At 45.4% G+C, this 18716-nt stretch overlaps 1 protein-coding gene across 1 annotated transcript in view; it reads left to right on the top strand.

Annotated features, from left to right (window-relative positions):
- The window catches only part of LANCL2 (LanC like 2), a 31895-nt gene extending 16911 nt beyond the window's left edge, over positions 1–14984 (top strand). The window contains exons 6-10 of the mRNA XM_026843810.1: positions 165–311; positions 3739–3921; positions 6008–6184; positions 9454–9526; positions 11873–14984. Coding sequence (XP_026699611.1) covers positions 165–311; positions 3739–3921; positions 6008–6184; positions 9454–9526; positions 11873–11988 — 696 coding nt within the window. The 3' untranslated portion in view covers positions 11989–14984. The remainder of the gene's footprint in view (positions 1–164; positions 312–3738; positions 3922–6007; positions 6185–9453; positions 9527–11872) is intronic.
- The last annotated feature ends 3732 nt before the right edge of the window (positions 14985–18716 follow it).

Raw genomic sequence — 18716 nt, 5'->3', positions numbered from 1 at the left:
AAATTCCATTTCTGCCTCAACTCTGAAATCCAAACAACTTCAATATTACTGCCCCTTCACTGTTTACTGTGGCTTATTCTTTACTGTGGTTTAGTCATGACAAAGCAAAACCTCTGAATCAAAACAAGCAGGACAGACAGCAAGGGGTGTGTTCTCTTTCTTAGGTAATAGATGCTATTATTGAATCGGGGAAAAATTTTTCGAAGGAGGAGCGGAAAACAGAGCGTTGCCCTCTTTTGTACCAGTGGCACAGGAAGCAATATGTTGGAGCAGCCCACGGTGTGGCTGGGATCTATTACATGCTCATGCAGGTAAGAGTGTCTTCTGTGGGCTGGGTTGAAACACCACTTTCTTGTTTTGCATCAGAAGATCTTACCTTCAGCTTTCATGCATGTGCAGTGCTGTGCTGGGGCAGGGTCTCACAACTCGGAGTTAAGACTCTGCAGCACAGAACTGTGCAGAGATGCCCTGGTAGCAGACAAAAACTGTGACTCGGGTATCCTCACATTAGAGCGAATTAACCCTGGAGTTGTGGTTCAGAGCCCTGGCATTGCAGGAGCTGAAGTTTCCTATCATCATTAGAGGCAGTGAGGTGCTTTCCCTCATCCTCATACTTACTTCTTCTGGTGTCTGCAGTTAGACCAGCTAGTTATTCACTTACCATCCTTCACTCATCAATTTTATGCTGTTGTTAAATGAGTGCACTGCTGGTGCCTCCTGTACTGCCCTCCGTGCCCTTCCTCTCTTCTCCACTGTCTTAAAGCTTTTGAAGGCCATCCTTAAAAGACACATTACTCTTCAGTGTGCATTTATTCTTTAGATGTTCTTCCTCTTCATTATCCCTTCTATCTCTCCCCCAAACATCTGGTGTTCCTTATGCATTTATGACTCCTGCTTTCTTCTTTCTGTTGTCCTGAGTGATATTCCTCTCTTTTGTATACCTTCTCTTTCCCACACTTAAATCCATTCCCCGCTGCCCTGAGATTTTCCAAAAGGATTATGATGTTTTTCAAAACAGACCTGTATGTCTTATTTCTGTTGTAGCATCTGGAAAAAAAGAGCCTTTAAGATTCATTATAGAAGATGGCCATAGAGCTGCAAAATTTGTATGTTATCTGTTTCTGGTTTTTAAGGGCTCTGCCAGTCTGTGCATCTTTGTAAATGTTAATTTTCTTACCAGCTCATGCAGAATGACTTTCCTTCAGGCAAGTGGAAGGATTGTACGTCCTCAAAACCCTGAAACTGCATACAAATGTTCACTGCAAAAGTAACTGAGCTGGTATTTGGTGTTGCCACTGCTCAGCTGTTCCTCATTTGCGAAAGATGCTGTAACTCCTCCCCATCTGTTTCAGATTAGCTCACACCACTTCCACCAGTAGCTCAGGCTAAAGCTGCTGACTTTGCTGTGGAAGTGGCTACTGCTCTGCTACCCTGGGGGCATGTCTTAAAATCACTATAGCCATTTTCTGCAGTGACCATCTCACTGGGGCCTCAGACTGCTCTGATTTGCTGTGCCCTTATCTTCACTTCCTGCTTTCTTCAGGAAAGTTGTCCACTCCTTTCTGGCTCCCTCATCTTTCTGGCTTCCATTTTTCTTTCCCTGCTAGATTTTCGGAGAAACATCCCGTCCTGTAAAGAAGCCTCTTTAAAGGCTCCATCCTTCATTTACTATTCAAGGCTGATAGCAGAAATAATTGCACAGCGCTTTTTGGTTTAAGCAGAAGCTACTCTGTCTACATGTTAAAATCTTAAATATCTTTTCATTTATGTATAATTACTGCTTTTAAGAATTGCCACAAAGCCATTGTTTATGCAGCATTAGATTACTGTCATTTCACTGTACGTTAAATATTGTGAGTCATGCAGGGTTGAGTCATCCACTGCAGAAGAAGATGGCATATCGAAGTCCGTCCTTTCCCCATCCCTCCCACACCAAATGAGGAGAATTTTCCTGTATTTTCAGAAAAGAATTCAAGATATGGTTTGTTGAGTGGTTGTTTGTCCAACATAGCACCTGAGATGTGAAGGTCACTGATCTTCATTTCAGTACAACACTGTTATGAGGAAACATGTACTGCTGGGTGTATTTAGAAAAGGCTACTGGAAGAGTAAGAGCTCAGCAGTGTTAAATAACTCATACAGGAGGTAGAGGGGGAATTCTGAAGTGCTAGCAAGGCATTGCTGTGGGAAGTAGGTGCTGGGAACCTCAGCAGCTTGAGCAAAGAGCTTGGATCTGAGAGGCACAAGGGGAGGAGGTTTGTAGAGAGCTCTAGAGCTCTGCTCTTCTTGGATTTACCTCCCAAGGACAGATGGGCTGGGCTTGCCTTGCACAGCTCAAGACTGAAGGCATTTATTGCTGGTGCCCATCCGCTCTGCCTTCTGTTGCCGGGGTGCAGCATGAAATCAGAGCCCTGAAACAAAGCTTTTCCCAGAAACCCCCACCCCACAGGTCAGTGTCTTGAGTGAGGGTTGATCAGCTCCAGGGTGTTCTTCATGATAAGCTGATACGTGTTCAGGTGTACTTCTTATTAGCAGCCTGAAGATTTCTGTTCCACTCAGAAAAGTGCAGAGGTGGAGTTTGCTTGAGGGACCTGGTAGGTAGAAGTCTGGCAAAGCTTTCCTGTCTGAGGTGAAATAGAGGCTTTTGGGTTTTTTAGGTTACTGAAAATACAGCTATTGAAAGTATTCTTTCATTTGGCTGTAAGACTGTCAGTTGTAGCAGTGTGTTCACCTATTGAATGCAGATGTGCTGGAGCTGCTGGGAAACGGTGAAATTGTATGACATCGAGTCAGCAACAAAGACAAGTTATTTAAAAAAAACAAGCTCAGTTATTAGGCTCCTGTAGGCTCAGTTTTTTGCAGTTATTCCCACAGCTTGCAGGAATTCCAGAAATCTGGTAGGCTGTGTGAAAATAGAGAGCTCTGTTATGCAAATACTGTAAAATGGGCTGCTAGTGGAGGGAATGCCAACAAAGGACAACTGCAGACCCTACAGATACTCAACTTCTAAACATTTACTTACAAAGAGCATTCAGGTTGATGGATATATTCTCCTTCTGACAAGGATGTAAACTAAATAAAAGAAATGAGAATGAAAATTCAGGTGAGCAGTCTAGAGATGGGTTTGTAGTACAGAGTTGTTTAGCTGCCTGGAGAAGTAGTTGCTTCTGAAGTTGGAAATGCAGATTTATAGCCCATAGCTTCAGGGAGTTTTATTTATGATGGAAAACTTTAACCTTTATACACCTGTGCTAGGTCTGCCACTACATACACTCTTCTTCATTTATGGGGAAATACAATAGGTTTGTCTACATTAGTTATTTTTAAAACAAAATGCATAACCCTTTGTGTTTTGTTTACTTTGAGCAACGTAGCTATAAAACCATCTTTCTCCTGTAAGTGTTATCTCCATTTTAAGGTATAAAGGGAGGCCTGGGAGCCTTGAACTCCATATTCTGTTCTGAGTTCTTCCCCAGTCTTTCTGTGTCACCTCCAGTAAGACAGGTAACAACTTGGTGCCCCAATTTCTTTGTCTCTACAGTAGCTGTAAAAATGCTCTTCACGAGGGTATTATAAGCAGACATTAATTAAATCTGTATGAAGTGATTCAAAGTATTTGGATCAAGGACACATATGTAGGATACTTGAAAATAGATTTTAGAATTAAGCATTGATACACAATTTGTTACTACTTCTGTTTATGGTTTTGGTGGTGGATTTTTTTAATGTTTTCTTTAGCCAATTGCAAATGTGGACCAGGAGACCCTGGCAGAGCTGGTGAAGCCAAGCATTGACTATGTGCGTCATAAAAAATTCAGATCTGGGAATTACCCATCGTCGCTGAGCAATGAGACTGACAGACTGGTTCACTGGTGCCATGGTGCCCCCGGAGTCATCCACATGCTCATGCAAGCTTATAAGGTGAGTCGTTCTATGTTCATATAGAGCTGTATTTTTACAGAGACCTGTATGCAGGCCTGTTGGACTGTAAGGCATTTTCCATCTTTCTAGATCCAGGTTTTCAAACCAGAATGCTAGGCTAGGCACCTAAAAATCTCAAAATACTCACATAGATGTGTTTGTAAAGAGGAAGTAAGTGGGTAAAGTTGCTTCTCAGGGTGATAGTAGTTACTAGACTTTAGGCTTTCTTGGAAAAGGGCCATGTATTTAAACAATTTGATATCGGAGTCCTGGGTGTGAGAACATTGACCTAAATTCTTTGAATCTTCATCCCCAGAGTTTTAAGAATTATGTTGGTTTTCAAAAGCGTGGGTTCATGTGTCTTGCCAAAGAAAGCCTTCCATAAATTACTCCATTATTAAGATACAGTGCTTGAGAACCCAGTGTCAGAGCAAAGATCCCAGGCCCCTTCTAGGGCATAAGTACAACCGCTGAGCTACAACAAGCCTACTGTTTGCTTTTCTCCATCCTTAACAAGATTTGCTATCTCTCTTGTGTTGTGTGCTGCTGATTTGCATGACATTTGAAAGTATGCCATTTAATTAAACTTATGCAAATTGATTCTTGCTTTTGACAGCCTTCCTTGGCAGATTCCCTGGTCGGTCTCTGGGTGGGCTGATGAAATGCAGGCTTGTTTTATGGTTACTCATGCTGCTACCTGAAATGCAAACTATAAATCTCTTACAGCATTGCTGAATGTAGTAGCAATTGCAGATGCTTTTTCTTTGCACTGTGGTAGGAGGTTGACTTAACACTGCAGACTTCTTTTTTTCCTTTTTGTTCCCCCTCCTGCCCATTCTTTGACCATGCCATGCTTTCCCCAGCACAAAATGTTTTGCAGGAGATAAGAGGGATAGGACCATGTTCTGTTTAGCACTCTCCTTTCTGACCTCCTTTTATGTTTAAGGTGATGTGGAATATGATGCTTTTCTTTCATTCTTTATATTCTGCTTTTAGAAGAAGCAATAAAAAAACCTGGAGTATGTTTTGGTGGCTGTGCTTTCATAGCAAGCACCGGGACTTGTGATAAGACAGCAGTGCTTGTCCTGGAAATCAAATGCTGTTGCCAGGCCTCAATTTGAAATGTTGCAGCTAAGTAGCTGACAAACCCTGTTGAGAGAGGGACTTCCTTTATCACGTTTGTGGATTTAAGAATCTTGCTTGTTAAATGCTTCTATTATCTTATTAAATAGCCTGGCAGGGGATGCCATCTCTAGAGGACTAAGTCTACAGTAGCGCATCAGTTACTGAGGGTTTTTTGTTGTTTAGTTGATCTGTAGAGTGACTTAGGCAAAAGGGAGCAAAAAAGTAGCCTTATAAAGGTGGAAGTCTGGTGGTCTTCAGCTAAATTACTTGCTTTTGTTTCTTCTTTCTTGACGGGCATTCCGTGACCAAAATGCACTTCAGTTGCAATAAACTTTGCAAAATTGATCCTTTGCCCAAACTGGCTAGTGCTTCTGAGAATTTCCAATGCAAATACTAATCAAGATAATTTGTACCTGTACTTGTGACAGAGAAAAGAGTGCTGTGCTGTGCAAAGAGATTTTCTTGTTCATTTTTGACATGGAATTGAAGGCAGATGGTGAGTAGCCAGGAAGAATTACTGAGGATGACCGGGCCCTAGCCCCTTAGGAACAGATTTGATAGCCAGTATATTCTGTGTTACATTTATTGGAGGCAAGAATTACATTTCTGTATTTCAAACTAAATGATTTTGTGGTTTGGGAATGTAGGGGAGAAGCAAAAAAGGACCATGTACCCTTCAAATAGATTATGGGTTGTAGAACCAAGGGCCTTGAACTTGAGCTTTTCCTTTGGGGTCCTGATTTCAGAAACAAAATTTTGAGAAGTTCCTTGTTTTTCCATGCAGGGAAAGGAGAAACAACTTAGTAAGAAAAGTCTATGATGAATGGATTATTAAAATTCAAAATAAATGGTACATGGAAAAACCCCACACCAACAGCAAAATATCTCTCAGGCTCAGCTGCCTTTTGTTTTCATTAATATTTCAATTTATGTGTGTTTATTCTCTGTTTTCACTTCACAGACTTTCAAAGAGGATAAATATTTGAAAGATGCTATGGATTGTAGCGATGTCATCTGGCAGAGAGGTTTATTGAGAAAAGGATATGGGATCTGCCATGGTACTGCTGGCAATGGCTACTCCTTCTTGTCTCTCTATAACCTAACTCAGGACAAAAAGTACCTCTACCGAGCTTGCAAGGTGAGCTCTGCAGCATCCCAACAAAATTACTGTTCCATTTCACATCGTAACACCCGTGCAAGACTAAACTGTGATTGCAGTGGGCTGTTAGAGCTGGAGCTGGCTGGGAAAACAGGGTCCTGCCAGTTGCTCCCCTTTATTCACACTTCATCTGGGCAACTTCAGCTGTGTATGTGGGGCACACAGAGTGAAACATGCAAATATTCTGCAAGGGGGGAAGAACTGAACACATATTCAGAAGAAAATAGAGTCTGAAAATCAGCCTGCCTGAAAAATTACAGACTACTGTTATGTGGTGCTAATTATTCCATTGAGACATCCGCTGTTGTCCTCAGCTCCTCAAGCAATACTGTTTCGCAGTCTTTTGTAATTATTTGTTTTCAGACTAGTGTCTGTTTGGGACTTTTAGAGCTCTGAATTGCAGTTATTAAATCACTTAGATTTTATTGTTTGTTAGTTTCATCAGTACAAATTGCAGAGAAAGACACATGCAGAATTTTTCCACTGGAATTGTCCAGGTTCTGCTATCAGCTCTGACTATCCTACCAGTTACCGAAGGAGAAGGCTTTTTCTGCCTCTGTTTCCTCATCTCATAAGACTTTGTTTTGTATGGATTTATTATGGTTTGTTGTTTTTCCCAGCTTAATTCACTGATACTAGGTCTCAGATTGCATACATAACTTTTAAAAAGTATTGCAATGGGAACCTTGATGAGTTGCTTCTTAGGTGCTTTTAGATGAGTGCTAGCCATATGTAAAGCTCTATTGTATTCGTCTCCACTGTCAACAGAGCTTTAAAAAGTTGCTGCTTGTTTCACATTGACCAAAGCATCACACCATGAGGACACCTGTGGGCACACCTGTATCCTAGAGAATGTGATTAACCCTCTAGCACTCCCACGGCAAATGGGTGGCTTTGTTTCTTGTGGGCTGACCCACTGCTAGCGCGTGAGCCACGGCACTGAGCAGGTATTGCTGTTGGCACAGCTGTCGGGCTGTTGCTGCCATCCGCAGTGCTAGTACATCTTCCGTGGCTTCTGCAGCATGGGCAGCTCCTCTTGGTGCTGCATTTCTGGCCCAAGAGAGCCCCCATGTTCTTCCATACCAAGCGAGGGAAAAGCATGTGTATCTGTTTCAAACCCAAAGAAGGCAGAGGCTCGGTTACGACCCTGAAACCCCTCTGAGAAGGAAGATGTGGCACAGTGGCCAAAGACTGTTTGCTGGAGGTGTCCAGCACAGTCAAGTCTGGCAGTGGATTTGCAGCCATTCCGCATTTTAGCATCTCCCAGCATTCAGTCAGGCCCTTCGGGCTCTCACAGGGGAAATCTTGACACAGGCAGAGGAATCTGCTTGTCTGGCATTCTTGAAATCTTTCCTTTTTGAGCCAGAGCGCAGGGAAGCAAGTGTGCAAAGGCCTGAGCAGAACTAGATGGTTCCCCCCCGAGGGGTGTTTGCTCACTGAAAACATGAGGTCCGGGGGAAGGAATGTGGCCAGGAAGCGCTGGTTACCTCCATGGAACTATTTCACAAATTAACCAGCAGAGCTTGAAAGGCCATGGCTCACAGAGACCCTTGGTTTGTGCTTCTCACTTCAGACTTCGCAGCTTTTCTCCAGCATTATCAGACGGAGTCCCAGGAGGCTGAGCTGTTCCTTGCTGGCCTGCCTGTGAGAGGAGAGAGGGGCTGCAGCATCCTGGGCTCCAGGCAACAGAGAGCATCCGAGCCCTGTGCTGCTCGGCGTGGTGATTAAGCCACTTCTGATGGCAAGTGTGCCCAGTCTGCGTGACAAATAATGGCAGATGTCTTCCTGCTTATAAGAGATTTCTAGTTTTTTTTCCCCTTGGTTTAACAAAGATATTAGTGTGGCTTACTGGATCTGTGAGTTGTGCTGAAGCTATGAACTTGTGAATGATGGTTGTGCTTCAGTAGCCTGGGGTGCATTTTTTTAATTTCTGTTGCAGTTTCCAAGCTGGCAGTAATAATAAAGGCTAGTATGCAATAAGATGTGGATGTTGCAAGAATTTATTGTAGTTTAGAAACATGCCATAAACATGTTCAGTCCTCACATAGAAGAGATTACACACAGAATTAAACTTTGGTTTGAAGATGTAGACCCACGGGGGGGGGGGAGCAAAAATGTTTAATCAGTTCTCAGTAACAGCGTGAGCCAGTGTTTGTGTTTGTGGGTTTTTTGCTGGGTTTCCTCAAGACATTCCCACATGTGCACACGTCCCTACCAGGAAAAGAAAAAATCCATCCCCCAGTAAACATTTAAACAGAAGAGCGTGGGGGAAAGAAGGGAGGAGATATCACCCTTCATGCTCCTGTTGAACTGGCTCTGGAGGCATATTCAAACCAACTCTCTCTCTCTCTCTGTATATCTATCTATCTATCTATCTATCTATCTATCTCCAACTCTAGAGCCAGGGCACCCTCTAGTTAGTAGGATGATCGGTGTGCTAGCACATTGCCCAAATTGCAGGGGGAGCAGAGAGAGACGTTTTACTTCTTTGCTTTGCGGGAATCTTCTCACTCTATTTTGAATAATCAGTCGTTTGCTTCCAAGTGCAGAAATGCCAGGGGAATTTGTGGCCCCCTCTATGCTCTGAGGAGTCATAAAGGAGAAGTAGGTGGTTGTTATTAAATTGACCCAGATGCAGTTCATAAGTCATATGTGTAACGGTAGCTACTGCAGCAGTGGTGATCAAACTCAAGAAAGGCACTGTTAACTCTTTTTAATGGTATTCCATCTTCTGCAACAAAATATTGATGACCATAATTACCTAACTCTATTTATAATGATTTTTCATCAGGCTTGGAGAGAGCAAATAAATAAAACTAAGTAATAGTATCTGGAGAGTTAACACTCTAAATTAGTACACGGAAGTGAAAGAAAACCAAAATGCAATTAACAACCTTAAATCATGGGCATGTGGATAAATTAAGCACCAAGGCAGATAAGAAACTGATACAGTATTAGAAAAATTTTGCCCTTGAAGATGGGTGCATCTGTTTTCATAGCATTTCTCACTGATGTGTAGCAGGGCTGATTTACAGAGAACAGGAGTGAAGTACAGGCCACCTAATTACATTGTTATGAAACTGAATCTTGTGCTCTTGAGATACATACCCTAAAGCCTCATGGCAGCCTTGTCACAGTTGGACTGGGACAGATTGATCTTGGACAGCAATGTCTGTGTTGTGTCTCTGCTTATGCAGTCTTAAATTAAAAAAAAAAAAAAAATCTTTTTTTTTTAAAATGTTTTCCAGTTTGCTGAATGGTGTTTGGAGTATGGTGCACATGGATGTCGTATTCCTGACCGACCTTACTCTCTCTTTGAAGGTAGAGTGACGGTGTTGCAAATGGTACTGTATTACAGAGGAAAGAAGGGCAACCTTGCAGGTGCATGCTTAGGAGTTGGGAAATCTATGGTGGGCTCCTCTGCTATTAAAAATAGACCCACCCACTAACACCACCTCTGCCTAAAAGAAAGCCAGGGCCAGGGGGAGTAAAAGGCAAAAGAAAAATCATTCACTATCATGACTTTCACTTTTGGTTGCACTTCAGCAGTTCGCAGTGTAAAGCTAGTGCCACTGTTATTCTTGAATGAAATTCTGCTCTGATGACTCTTGACTTAAAGCAAAAGAGAAGTTGGAGCAACGATTTTGTCTTAGGTGCTCACGTTGCAGAGGGACTGGGCAGAGCAGCAGCTGTGGTGGAGGGGTCTCAAAGTAGTTGCTGGCATTTCAGAACTAGAACTCTGCTGCAATGCTAAAGCAAGGAAAAGCTAGTGTTAATATGAACCCAAATCACTTGGACAGAAAAGAAACGCAGAGTTCTTGGGGACTTGTCTGTAAACTCAAAGGTGTTCCTAAATACTTTCCTAGAGCTTTGTATTTTATTGTATTGTAATTTATTTTCTATTCCCTATCATTTTAAAAAACACAGAAGCCAAGGAATCATAGACCCAAGTAGCATTTTAAGTAGCACTTCTGCTTCATGAACAATGAGCCTAGTGTGCCACCTATCACAAATATGTGAAATTACAGCAAACCTAATAGAATTATTTTACAAATAAGCCAATCCAAACTGTGAACACAAGAGAGCAGTAGTTATATGCATCCCTTCTAAATACAGAGTTACTGTCTTGATGTTTCAGGGGGAAAAGTATAAGTATTCTTATTCCTAGAGCTCCCTTGCATGCACTTGTAGAGGGAAAAGCAGGCATGCAATCTGTTGTAGAGACAGCTTTGAAATTTGTTGAGAAATTGAAGTAGTGGCAACAATAGAATGATTTGTGCTTTAATGTTGACATAGAGCTTTTATTTTAGTTTTTCAATATCAGTGATTTTTAAAGAAAAATCTAGAAGTTTAAATACGAGACAAGTCTGAATTTTGGGGGGAATTTTTGTAGCCAAAATTGTGCGTGAAGTTGTCCAATTCTGCACATATGTGCACGCTTTCAGTGGAAGTTGACTGTGCATCTTAAGGCACTGTCTTAATCGTTTCATTTGCATCAGATGCTCTATTTAGGAAGGTTCCTTTGTATGTGCTTAGCTGTTGATAAAATAGGATTTTAGCTTGATTGTAGAACTGTGCTTGTATTTGTATGCTGTCCTGCTGTTGGGTGTCTCTGTTGTCTGTCACCCTAAAAGTTTTATTACATGATGATGGTGTTGGTGCTTCAAGCTCTGGGTGACCTCTTTATGAACAGAGAACAAATGAATCAGCAATAGCGTGGCCAGCAGGGACAGGGAAGGGATCTTACCCCTGTACTTGGCACTGGTGAGGCCGCACCTCGATGACTGGGTTCAGTTTTGGGCCCCTCACTACAAAAAGGACATTGAATGACTCGAGCGTGTCCAGAGAAGTGCAGTGGAGCTGGTGCAGGGTCTGGAGCACAGGTCGTACGGGGAGCGGCTGAGGGAACTGGGGGGGTTTAGTCTGGAGAAGAGGAGGCTGAGGGGAGACCTCATCGCCCTCTGCAGCTCCCTGAAAGGAGGGTGCAGAGAGGGGGGATGAGTCTTTTGAACCAAGGAACAAGCGACAGGACAAGAGGGAATGGCCTCAAGTTGTGCCAGGGAAGGTTTAGACTGGCCATTAGGAAGCATTTCTTTGCAGAAGGGGTTGTTGGGCGTTGGAATGGGCTGCCCAGGGCAGGGGTGGAGTCCCCATCCCTGGAGGGGTTGAAGAGTCGGGTTGACCCAGCGCTGAGGGATCTGGTGGAGTTGGGAATGGTCAGTGTGAGGTTCATGGTTGGACTGGATGATCTTCAAGGTCCTTTCCAACCAAGATCATTCTGTGATTCTGTGAATCTGTACATCACAAGTATAACAAAGTTTTGCCTTTGTTTTTTAAGCAGTGAAATGACAAGCAAGAGCTGCTCGATTTCTGAAGGACAGTCCAAACTGGGATTTACTTTTTCTTGATTCAAGTAGCATTGAGGTTGTGCAGCTGAAAAGATGGTAGCAGAGAGATTGTGGTTCTTGCCTTTAATCTCATGAAGTGCAACTTGGTTTCCTGGGCAAAGTACAGATGAACTTGCCTTTCTATAGGCCCTAAGTTCACCTCTTCAAAAAAAAAAAAATCTAGCGAGGAGGTTTTCAAGCACGTACTTTTGCCTTTGCTGTCATCTATGCTATTTTAATGTCAAAGATACACAAAGATCTCTTTCTCATTATGTTTTAGGCATGGCTGGAGCTATTCACTTCCTCTCAGATATTTCAGTACCGGAGACTTCCCAGTTTCCAGCATTTGAACTCGGACCTCAAAGGAGGGAAAACAAAGTGGAACAGGACAGCTAAAAGATCATTTTGAAAGGAAACTGATGCCAAAAGAGATGAGACTGTCTAGTGCCTCAGATACTGAACCAACTCAACTCTGAACCAACGGATGGATAAACCCCTTTTCTCACCCCGCCCTGGCCCAAAGGACCATGAAGTCATTAGAGCATGAATGGGAGAAGCCACACATAAACTTGAACAAGTGACACGTTCAGATGTAGGACAAGAGAAGTCAAGTCTTGAACTTTCTCTTTTCCGTTGTATTTGTCTTCTTCAGGTCTTTGACATGCTCTGCATGTTTATTGGTGTTGTGTGTTGATCTGAGTCTTTCGTTGTTAGCAAAAAGCTGGTCTCTGTGTGAATCTCCGTCCTGTACCTTCATGCATGACTCACAACAGTAGTGTTGCTTTCTGCAGCGTGGTTACTCAGAGAGTTCCACCTTATGCCAGAGAGTTCACTGCAGGATGGTGCCCAGCTCCACTGGTGCACTTTAAAGAGATGAAAAATCATTTTTACGTTCATGTTTTTCTGCTTTTTTTCCCCACAGTCCCTAGAAGCTAAGTTGGTGGAGATCAGCCTTTTTTGATAAAGAGATACAAGGCCACCTCTCTTTTCAGAAACTTAGCAGGTTGGAAGGGGCCTTGACTTACCTGTCACTGCTGTTGTGGGAGGTTTTTTTGAAAGCCTGAAAGAGAGGCACCCTTTGATACCTGCACCTGGTTAGCATGTTAGGCACTTACAGCAGGGTGGAGACGCTTGTTCCCACCTCTGCAAAGCCCCATCCCATGGCATGAGCTTACACTGCTGCTGGAGTCACCTCTACTAACCTCCTGCTGCCACCAGCAGCACGGCAGGGACACCCTAACTGTGCTTCTCCTCTCCTCTCCGTGGATTTGTAATAAACCTGTCCTGCAGCATCTAGTATACAAATAAGTAAGGGAGGGAATCGGGGCCGTTTCTCATGCCAGTAACTCAGTATGACTGTTGCTTCTGAAGCAAGGCGTGATTTGTTCTGGGCCCTTCCCTCCCTCTCCAAGCCCCGCTGCATTTAGCCCGTGTAGTATGACAGGAGCGATAAATACCAGCTGCTTGTGGAGGCTGCAGAAGATTAATGAGCAATATGAAACCATTTCTGGGGGCTGTAACTGAAGTTTATTTCATCTTCAAATCCAAACAGAAAAGGCCCTTTGCCCTTAGTTTTAACTGTGCTGCTAGTGCTTTGCTTCTCCTTGTAGTGTGGTGGGTTGTGAAATGCTAAACCTGCCTCCTGGTGCTCTTGAGTATCAGGCTCTCAGTTTGGGAGGAGAAGTGGGGACACACTCTGAGTACACTTACAGCAGGCTTACGCGTTGGAGACGGTGTGTGCTTACTGCTTGGGGAAGGAAAGGAAGTGCAGCACGCTCACTCAGGCTCTGTTGTCATCCTTCCCCCAGGTCTCCCTGTGCTCTGTCATTCCAGGTGTTTATTTTAATTGATATCTTCTGCCGGGCGTGAGTGTGACAGACGGCAGAGGGTTTGACTTTCGAGTGCACGCCGGGATACCTGTGACCTGCAGGCCATCTGCCGAGCACCGCTGTTTGCAGGCAGGCTCAGGGATGCCTTGTGCTCCTGCATAAATCTCTGAGTGGTAGCAGGTAACTTCTGTGAACTTCATCGTGTCTGCTGCCAAATCCACTGGGATGTTCATAATCCCCACGTTCAGTTCTGCTGGGCAACAGCAGCAGGGACAGTGTAATGGCACCGTGTAGCTCCTCTGCTGCCTCATCACCTCGGACTAAAACACAGGGGGCAGTAGGAGGGACTTTTCCACCCCTCTGGCAAAGGGCAGGAGATGAGGTGGGGGGCACTGAACCTAGCTGCATCTCTACAGCCAGGGATGGGGGAAGATGCAGAGAGGCAGCGGGAGTGAGGGATGCTGCACAGTGGGGCGAAGCAAACCGGAGCAGAGGGATGGGTGAGGCGGGGGAGACCTGATGACGGGGGGGCAATACCCAGAGCACACCGGTAGAGGTCACCTCGAGTGAGCTGTTCTCCATCTGACTCCCTGTTTTCTCTCTTCAGCCTGTGGATCGCTGATCCTGCCCGTAGATGAGCCAGGGAGGAAGCTTGCCCAGGCTGAACTCACAGAAATTCTAACAGAGGAGCTCGATGGCAGCTCTGATCTTGTTGCACATCGCCCCCACCCCTTTTTTTCCTTTCCCTCCGCTGTGACTGCAGAGCCTGTGGGGTGGGTTAACAGGGGTGGCTTGCCAGGTTTGCAGGAACTGCCTGCAAACACAGAACAGAAGCCACAGGCCTTCTTGGCAAACTCCATGTGTGTGTTGTGCTGACTGCTTAATTAGGGGGTCAACAGGCAGGTTTTTCCATTCAGTGGTTATATTCATGTATGTCTTTTTGGCTGCTGAGCTTTCAATGGCACCTGTGGGAGGTGATTTTGGCTGGCTGGAGCCCGGGGAGAATTAAAACTTGCTGGTTTAATAAAATATATAGGTATATACACACTTAGCTTAATACTGAGCAGATCTCCCAAGATCTATTGAAATAATGAGCAAGTCAGCTACCAGCTCTTTCTGTACCATAGCCAGCCTTCTGCTGCAGTGGATCCTGGATTCTCCACAGAATCCTCTTGGAATTGAGCAGGACTGGAAACTTATTAAGTTGGGAAGCATCTGACAGTGCGTCTGCCTCATCCTCCTCACGTGACTTTCCCCGTGGCTCCTCCTTTCTGTTCGTCACAGCGTTGTGATATTTAGGTGGCCCATTAGGAAAGGATATTGTGTGAAGGTGAAAAAATGCATTTCACCAAGGTGTCGTTTTCAGAAATCGCATCAAACTAAAAATGTGGGAAATGTTTCAATATTCCCTGGTTTGCTTTGTCTGTGTGTAATAGTCCCATCTGTTGCAAAAAGCAGTAGTGTTAAAAATGGAGATGCTCTTTGGGCAGAAAAAAAGAGGAAAAAAATGCTGATGTTTTGTTCTTTAGCTTTAGTAGTAAAGATCAAGCAATGTGGTGGTAATTTGTGTGGTTCTTTTTTTGTTTTTTCCTGTTGTACTCCTTCCTTCCCTGTGGTGATAGCTGTCCCACTGATCTGACTGCTGAACCCCCTCCTGATCTCATAGTCCTATGGGATGAAACACACGCCAGAGAGCGGGCAAATGGCTTTGATTTAACCTTCAACTTTTACTAGTACTGCTGCTTCTCCCGGGTGATTTTCAGTGTATGTTGCTTAGTGCAAAGCCTTGCTTTCCTTTCTGGTCACACAGGTCCTGTCAGACAGTTTGCAGCTAAAGCCTGACTCATGACTAGCTGGCTTTTAAGAACACATGTATAAAATCTCTCTGTCCAGCTGACGAACATCTGTTTGCCAGATTTGAGAATGCTTGATGATTTTCTCTAGCTAGGCAGAAGGAAACTTCATGTTCCTGTTTCACAGAGCCCCACATGCCACTCATTGTCCCCTTTGTCACGCTTTTTTGGAATTAATAGCGTTATTTCTGGTCTGTTGGCAGGGACCTGAAGATGATCTGTATAAATTCAGCTGTAGCTAGATAAGTGTGTCGGGGCTTTTCTAGCATAACAGTTCTCTGTAGCGTCAAACTAGGGTAGGACAGAGAGGTGGGAAGAAGCATGTGTGCTGTGTGTCAGGCAGCAGTCTTTCTCCCAGTGAAATTGTTGACTTTTCCCCCATTTGTTTTCATTGGGTTTTGTGTCAATTCACAGGCGCAGGAGCCCCATCTGCAGGGCAGAGCAACTGATTTGTACACAGGGAGCAGCAGCGACCTGTCTTGAGCCACTGCTTCTCCTTGACGTCTGCAAGGGGGCTGCTGTAAATCCAACTGCAGCTATTAGATAAGCTAGAGTTAGGTAGCAGGAGAAAAATGTAGAGAGAAAAAAACATAGATAGGGATACATACACCTGTCCTTGTGACTTTTCTCACTACAGAAAGCCAAAATAATACATACGTGCAGCTAAGGTCCTCTTTCGTCTGCAGGGGCTGGGGTTGGAGGGCTGCTTGACTTGTCACTGTTCCCTCTGCCTTCTCTGCTGTCCCCTTCACCCTGCAGCATGTGGCAGCTTGGGACAGGGCTGCCAGTTGCTCCTCTCCTCTGGGAGAGCATTAATATCTAGCAGTTGCTTTATCAAAACTGCCTCATGGCTGACCCGCGTGCCAAAAAGTAGCTTCTTGGGTATATGCATTTAAAACTAACCTCTCTGAGGGGGTTGGGGTTGTTTTTTTGTTTGTTTGAAGTAGGGAGGAAAGAGCAATGCTTCCTTTGCCTGGAAAATGTAGTCCCAGCTGTTTGTCTTCACAGCAGTGTAAACTGTCACAGGGCTCTACAGAAAAGGAAACAAAACCCACCCACAAAACAAAAAAGCTTGTCGCTACATTATCTGTTCCCAACATGGCCTGGCAGCCCCAAACAGAAATGGCAGGGTTGGTACCCTCCTTGTCAAACTGGGGCCTATTTGCAGCACAACTGATGAGTCAGCCTGCTAATTACCTAGAGGCACAGCAGGTGATGTTTGCCCCACTCCTATGAGCCACCGAGCACCAGGGAGGAGGAGGTGGAGGGGAGAATTGAGAACAAAGATCCGTGAATTAAGACTGCGCTGCTTCAGCGCCTGCCTCACTGGGCACCCACGCCTTGGCAGGGCTGTTCCAGCTGCCCCGCGCCTGGCAGCGAGTGCTGGGGCTGCATGTTTGCCGTGAGGCTGAGGAACCAAAACCTGAACCCTCGGACTGCAGTGAACAAGTCACAGAATCACAGAATTGTCTAGGTTGGAAAAGACCTTGAAGATCACCCAGTCCAACCATCAACGCAACAAGTCGCCAATTAATAGGGAACCGTACCTCAGTAGTAGGTGAGGCAGCAAACACATTGGACTGAAGGTGCTTTATGGGATGAAAACACACTTTCCTGGAGGGAAAAAAAAAATAAAAATCATCTCCTGTGGGTGAGAGATGCTCTGACAACAGCCAGCTGGTGGCTGCAGTGTGAGTCTGGGGCAGTTAGAGCCGTGTCACCAGTAGCTGAAGGGTGACTTTTGAAAGGGCATTTACAGCCCTGCTGAAAGACCAAAAAGCAACCCCATGGCCGCTTTTCTTCTGCGAGGGGATCATCTTGAATGAGACACCACTAGCTCTCCTGCTGCAGGGCTGAAAGGTGTGTGGAGTGTACAAGGTGGGGCAGGAACCAAAACCTGAAGGCACGAACCAAAAGCTGAAGGTATATAATTCCCAAAGTCCCCTGGGATAAGCAGGACATGGAGGGAGGCCCGTCCTGTGATCACAGAGTCGCTCTGCACCCCTGCTTACCCCTGCCAGAAGCTGCTTAGGAGGAGATGGTTTTACAAGCAGCTTCTTCCTCTCCTCCCCCTCAAACCACAGGAACCCACCAACAACCCCAGACAGATAACCAGTGCCTGCAGAACCCCCCAGAGCAGCACGTGGGATGCCAACCAGCCAGTTTTCAGGCTGTGCCACTTTCTGTCCCTTTCATTTCTGTCCCTTTGTTGGGGCCGAGTCACAACCACCCATCTGTCCCCTACCAGGTCAACCACATCCCATCACCCCAAACCAGAAAATCTCCCCCGAGCATCACCTACCCCACACTGCCAGCACTTTCTGCCCCAACCGCCCTGCCAGCCCTCCAGTGCTGCCACTGCTCAGGAGCTGGGGTTGATTTTCAGCCAAAACCCACCAAGTTGAGCATTTATGCCCCCCCCCCCCAAGTCTGCAGGGCATTTGACAGACAGCTCATGACCAGCAGCTTGGCGCTGCCTGCACCTACCCCCCACTGCCAGGGTTCTGTGGCTGCAGCCCATGGCAGGGTGGTTCACACTCATGATGGAGGCAAGGGGAGGCAGGCAGTGCCTGCCCACCCTCCTCACACTTGGCTTGCCCCCTAGACCAAGATTTAAGAAGGTCTGTTCTGCCAAAGAGGCGCATTTCTATGGTGTGGAGGAATCTGGTTATGTCTTGTCCAAGCATTCACCCTTAGCACTCATCAGGCAGCCAATCGCTTTAACATAATGCAAAATAAATCTCAAGGTGTTCTGGTATCTGTAGCCAGACTGGTCCAAGTCATGACCTGAAAACATTTGAGAAATAAACTATTCCCTCCACCTGGAGAGCAGAGTCTACACTTTGCACCGCCCTGGCCTGGGAACACACAGCTGGTGGGATGGAGGTAGGGCAGCGCTAGCTGAGGAGTTCCTCAGCAGCCAGGGTGGATGCTGTGTTGGTCACACGTGGCTACCCACAGGTGAGAATCCCCTGCCAGCTGGAAGGAAGGGAAGCAAATGGGCCTCTTCAGTCTCACCGTGATTCTGGAAGAACTAGCAGCTGGAACCTGCTCAGAAACAAGAGTCTGTGGCCCCGGAAACACCCAAGGTCAGGAAGGTTTGCTGCATGAGGAGATGGCCAACTCCCCACTCAGATCTAGAGAGTCTCAGGAATACCACCTTTAATAGCCCTTCAGAGACAAATTTGATGCCAGCGTACCTGGAGGCACAAGCTGCACATAAGGAGCTGTCTATAAAGACCTCTACTCATTCCCTCCCAGCATGGTCCCTGAGGAGGAAAAGAGAGCAGAGCACAACCAGTCATCTACAACCTTTGCTCTTCACTGAGGTGAGACCAACAGCAAAACCTTCAGCTGAAACCCATCTGCCCAGCCACAGAAGGGGCAGGTTCCCCCCATCTTCATGCAGTGTGGCCTGGGCTTATTGCACAGGTCTTAGACG

This window comes from Athene cunicularia (genome assembly GCF_003259725.1).
Source record: "Athene cunicularia isolate RWA chromosome 2 unlocalized genomic scaffold, athCun1 chr2_part2, whole genome shotgun sequence".
In the NCBI taxonomy this organism is placed as follows: domain Eukaryota; kingdom Metazoa; phylum Chordata; class Aves; order Strigiformes; family Strigidae; genus Athene; species Athene cunicularia.
Note: the sequence above shows the minus strand (reverse complement) of the source record. Positions and strands in the feature narration are given on the sequence as shown.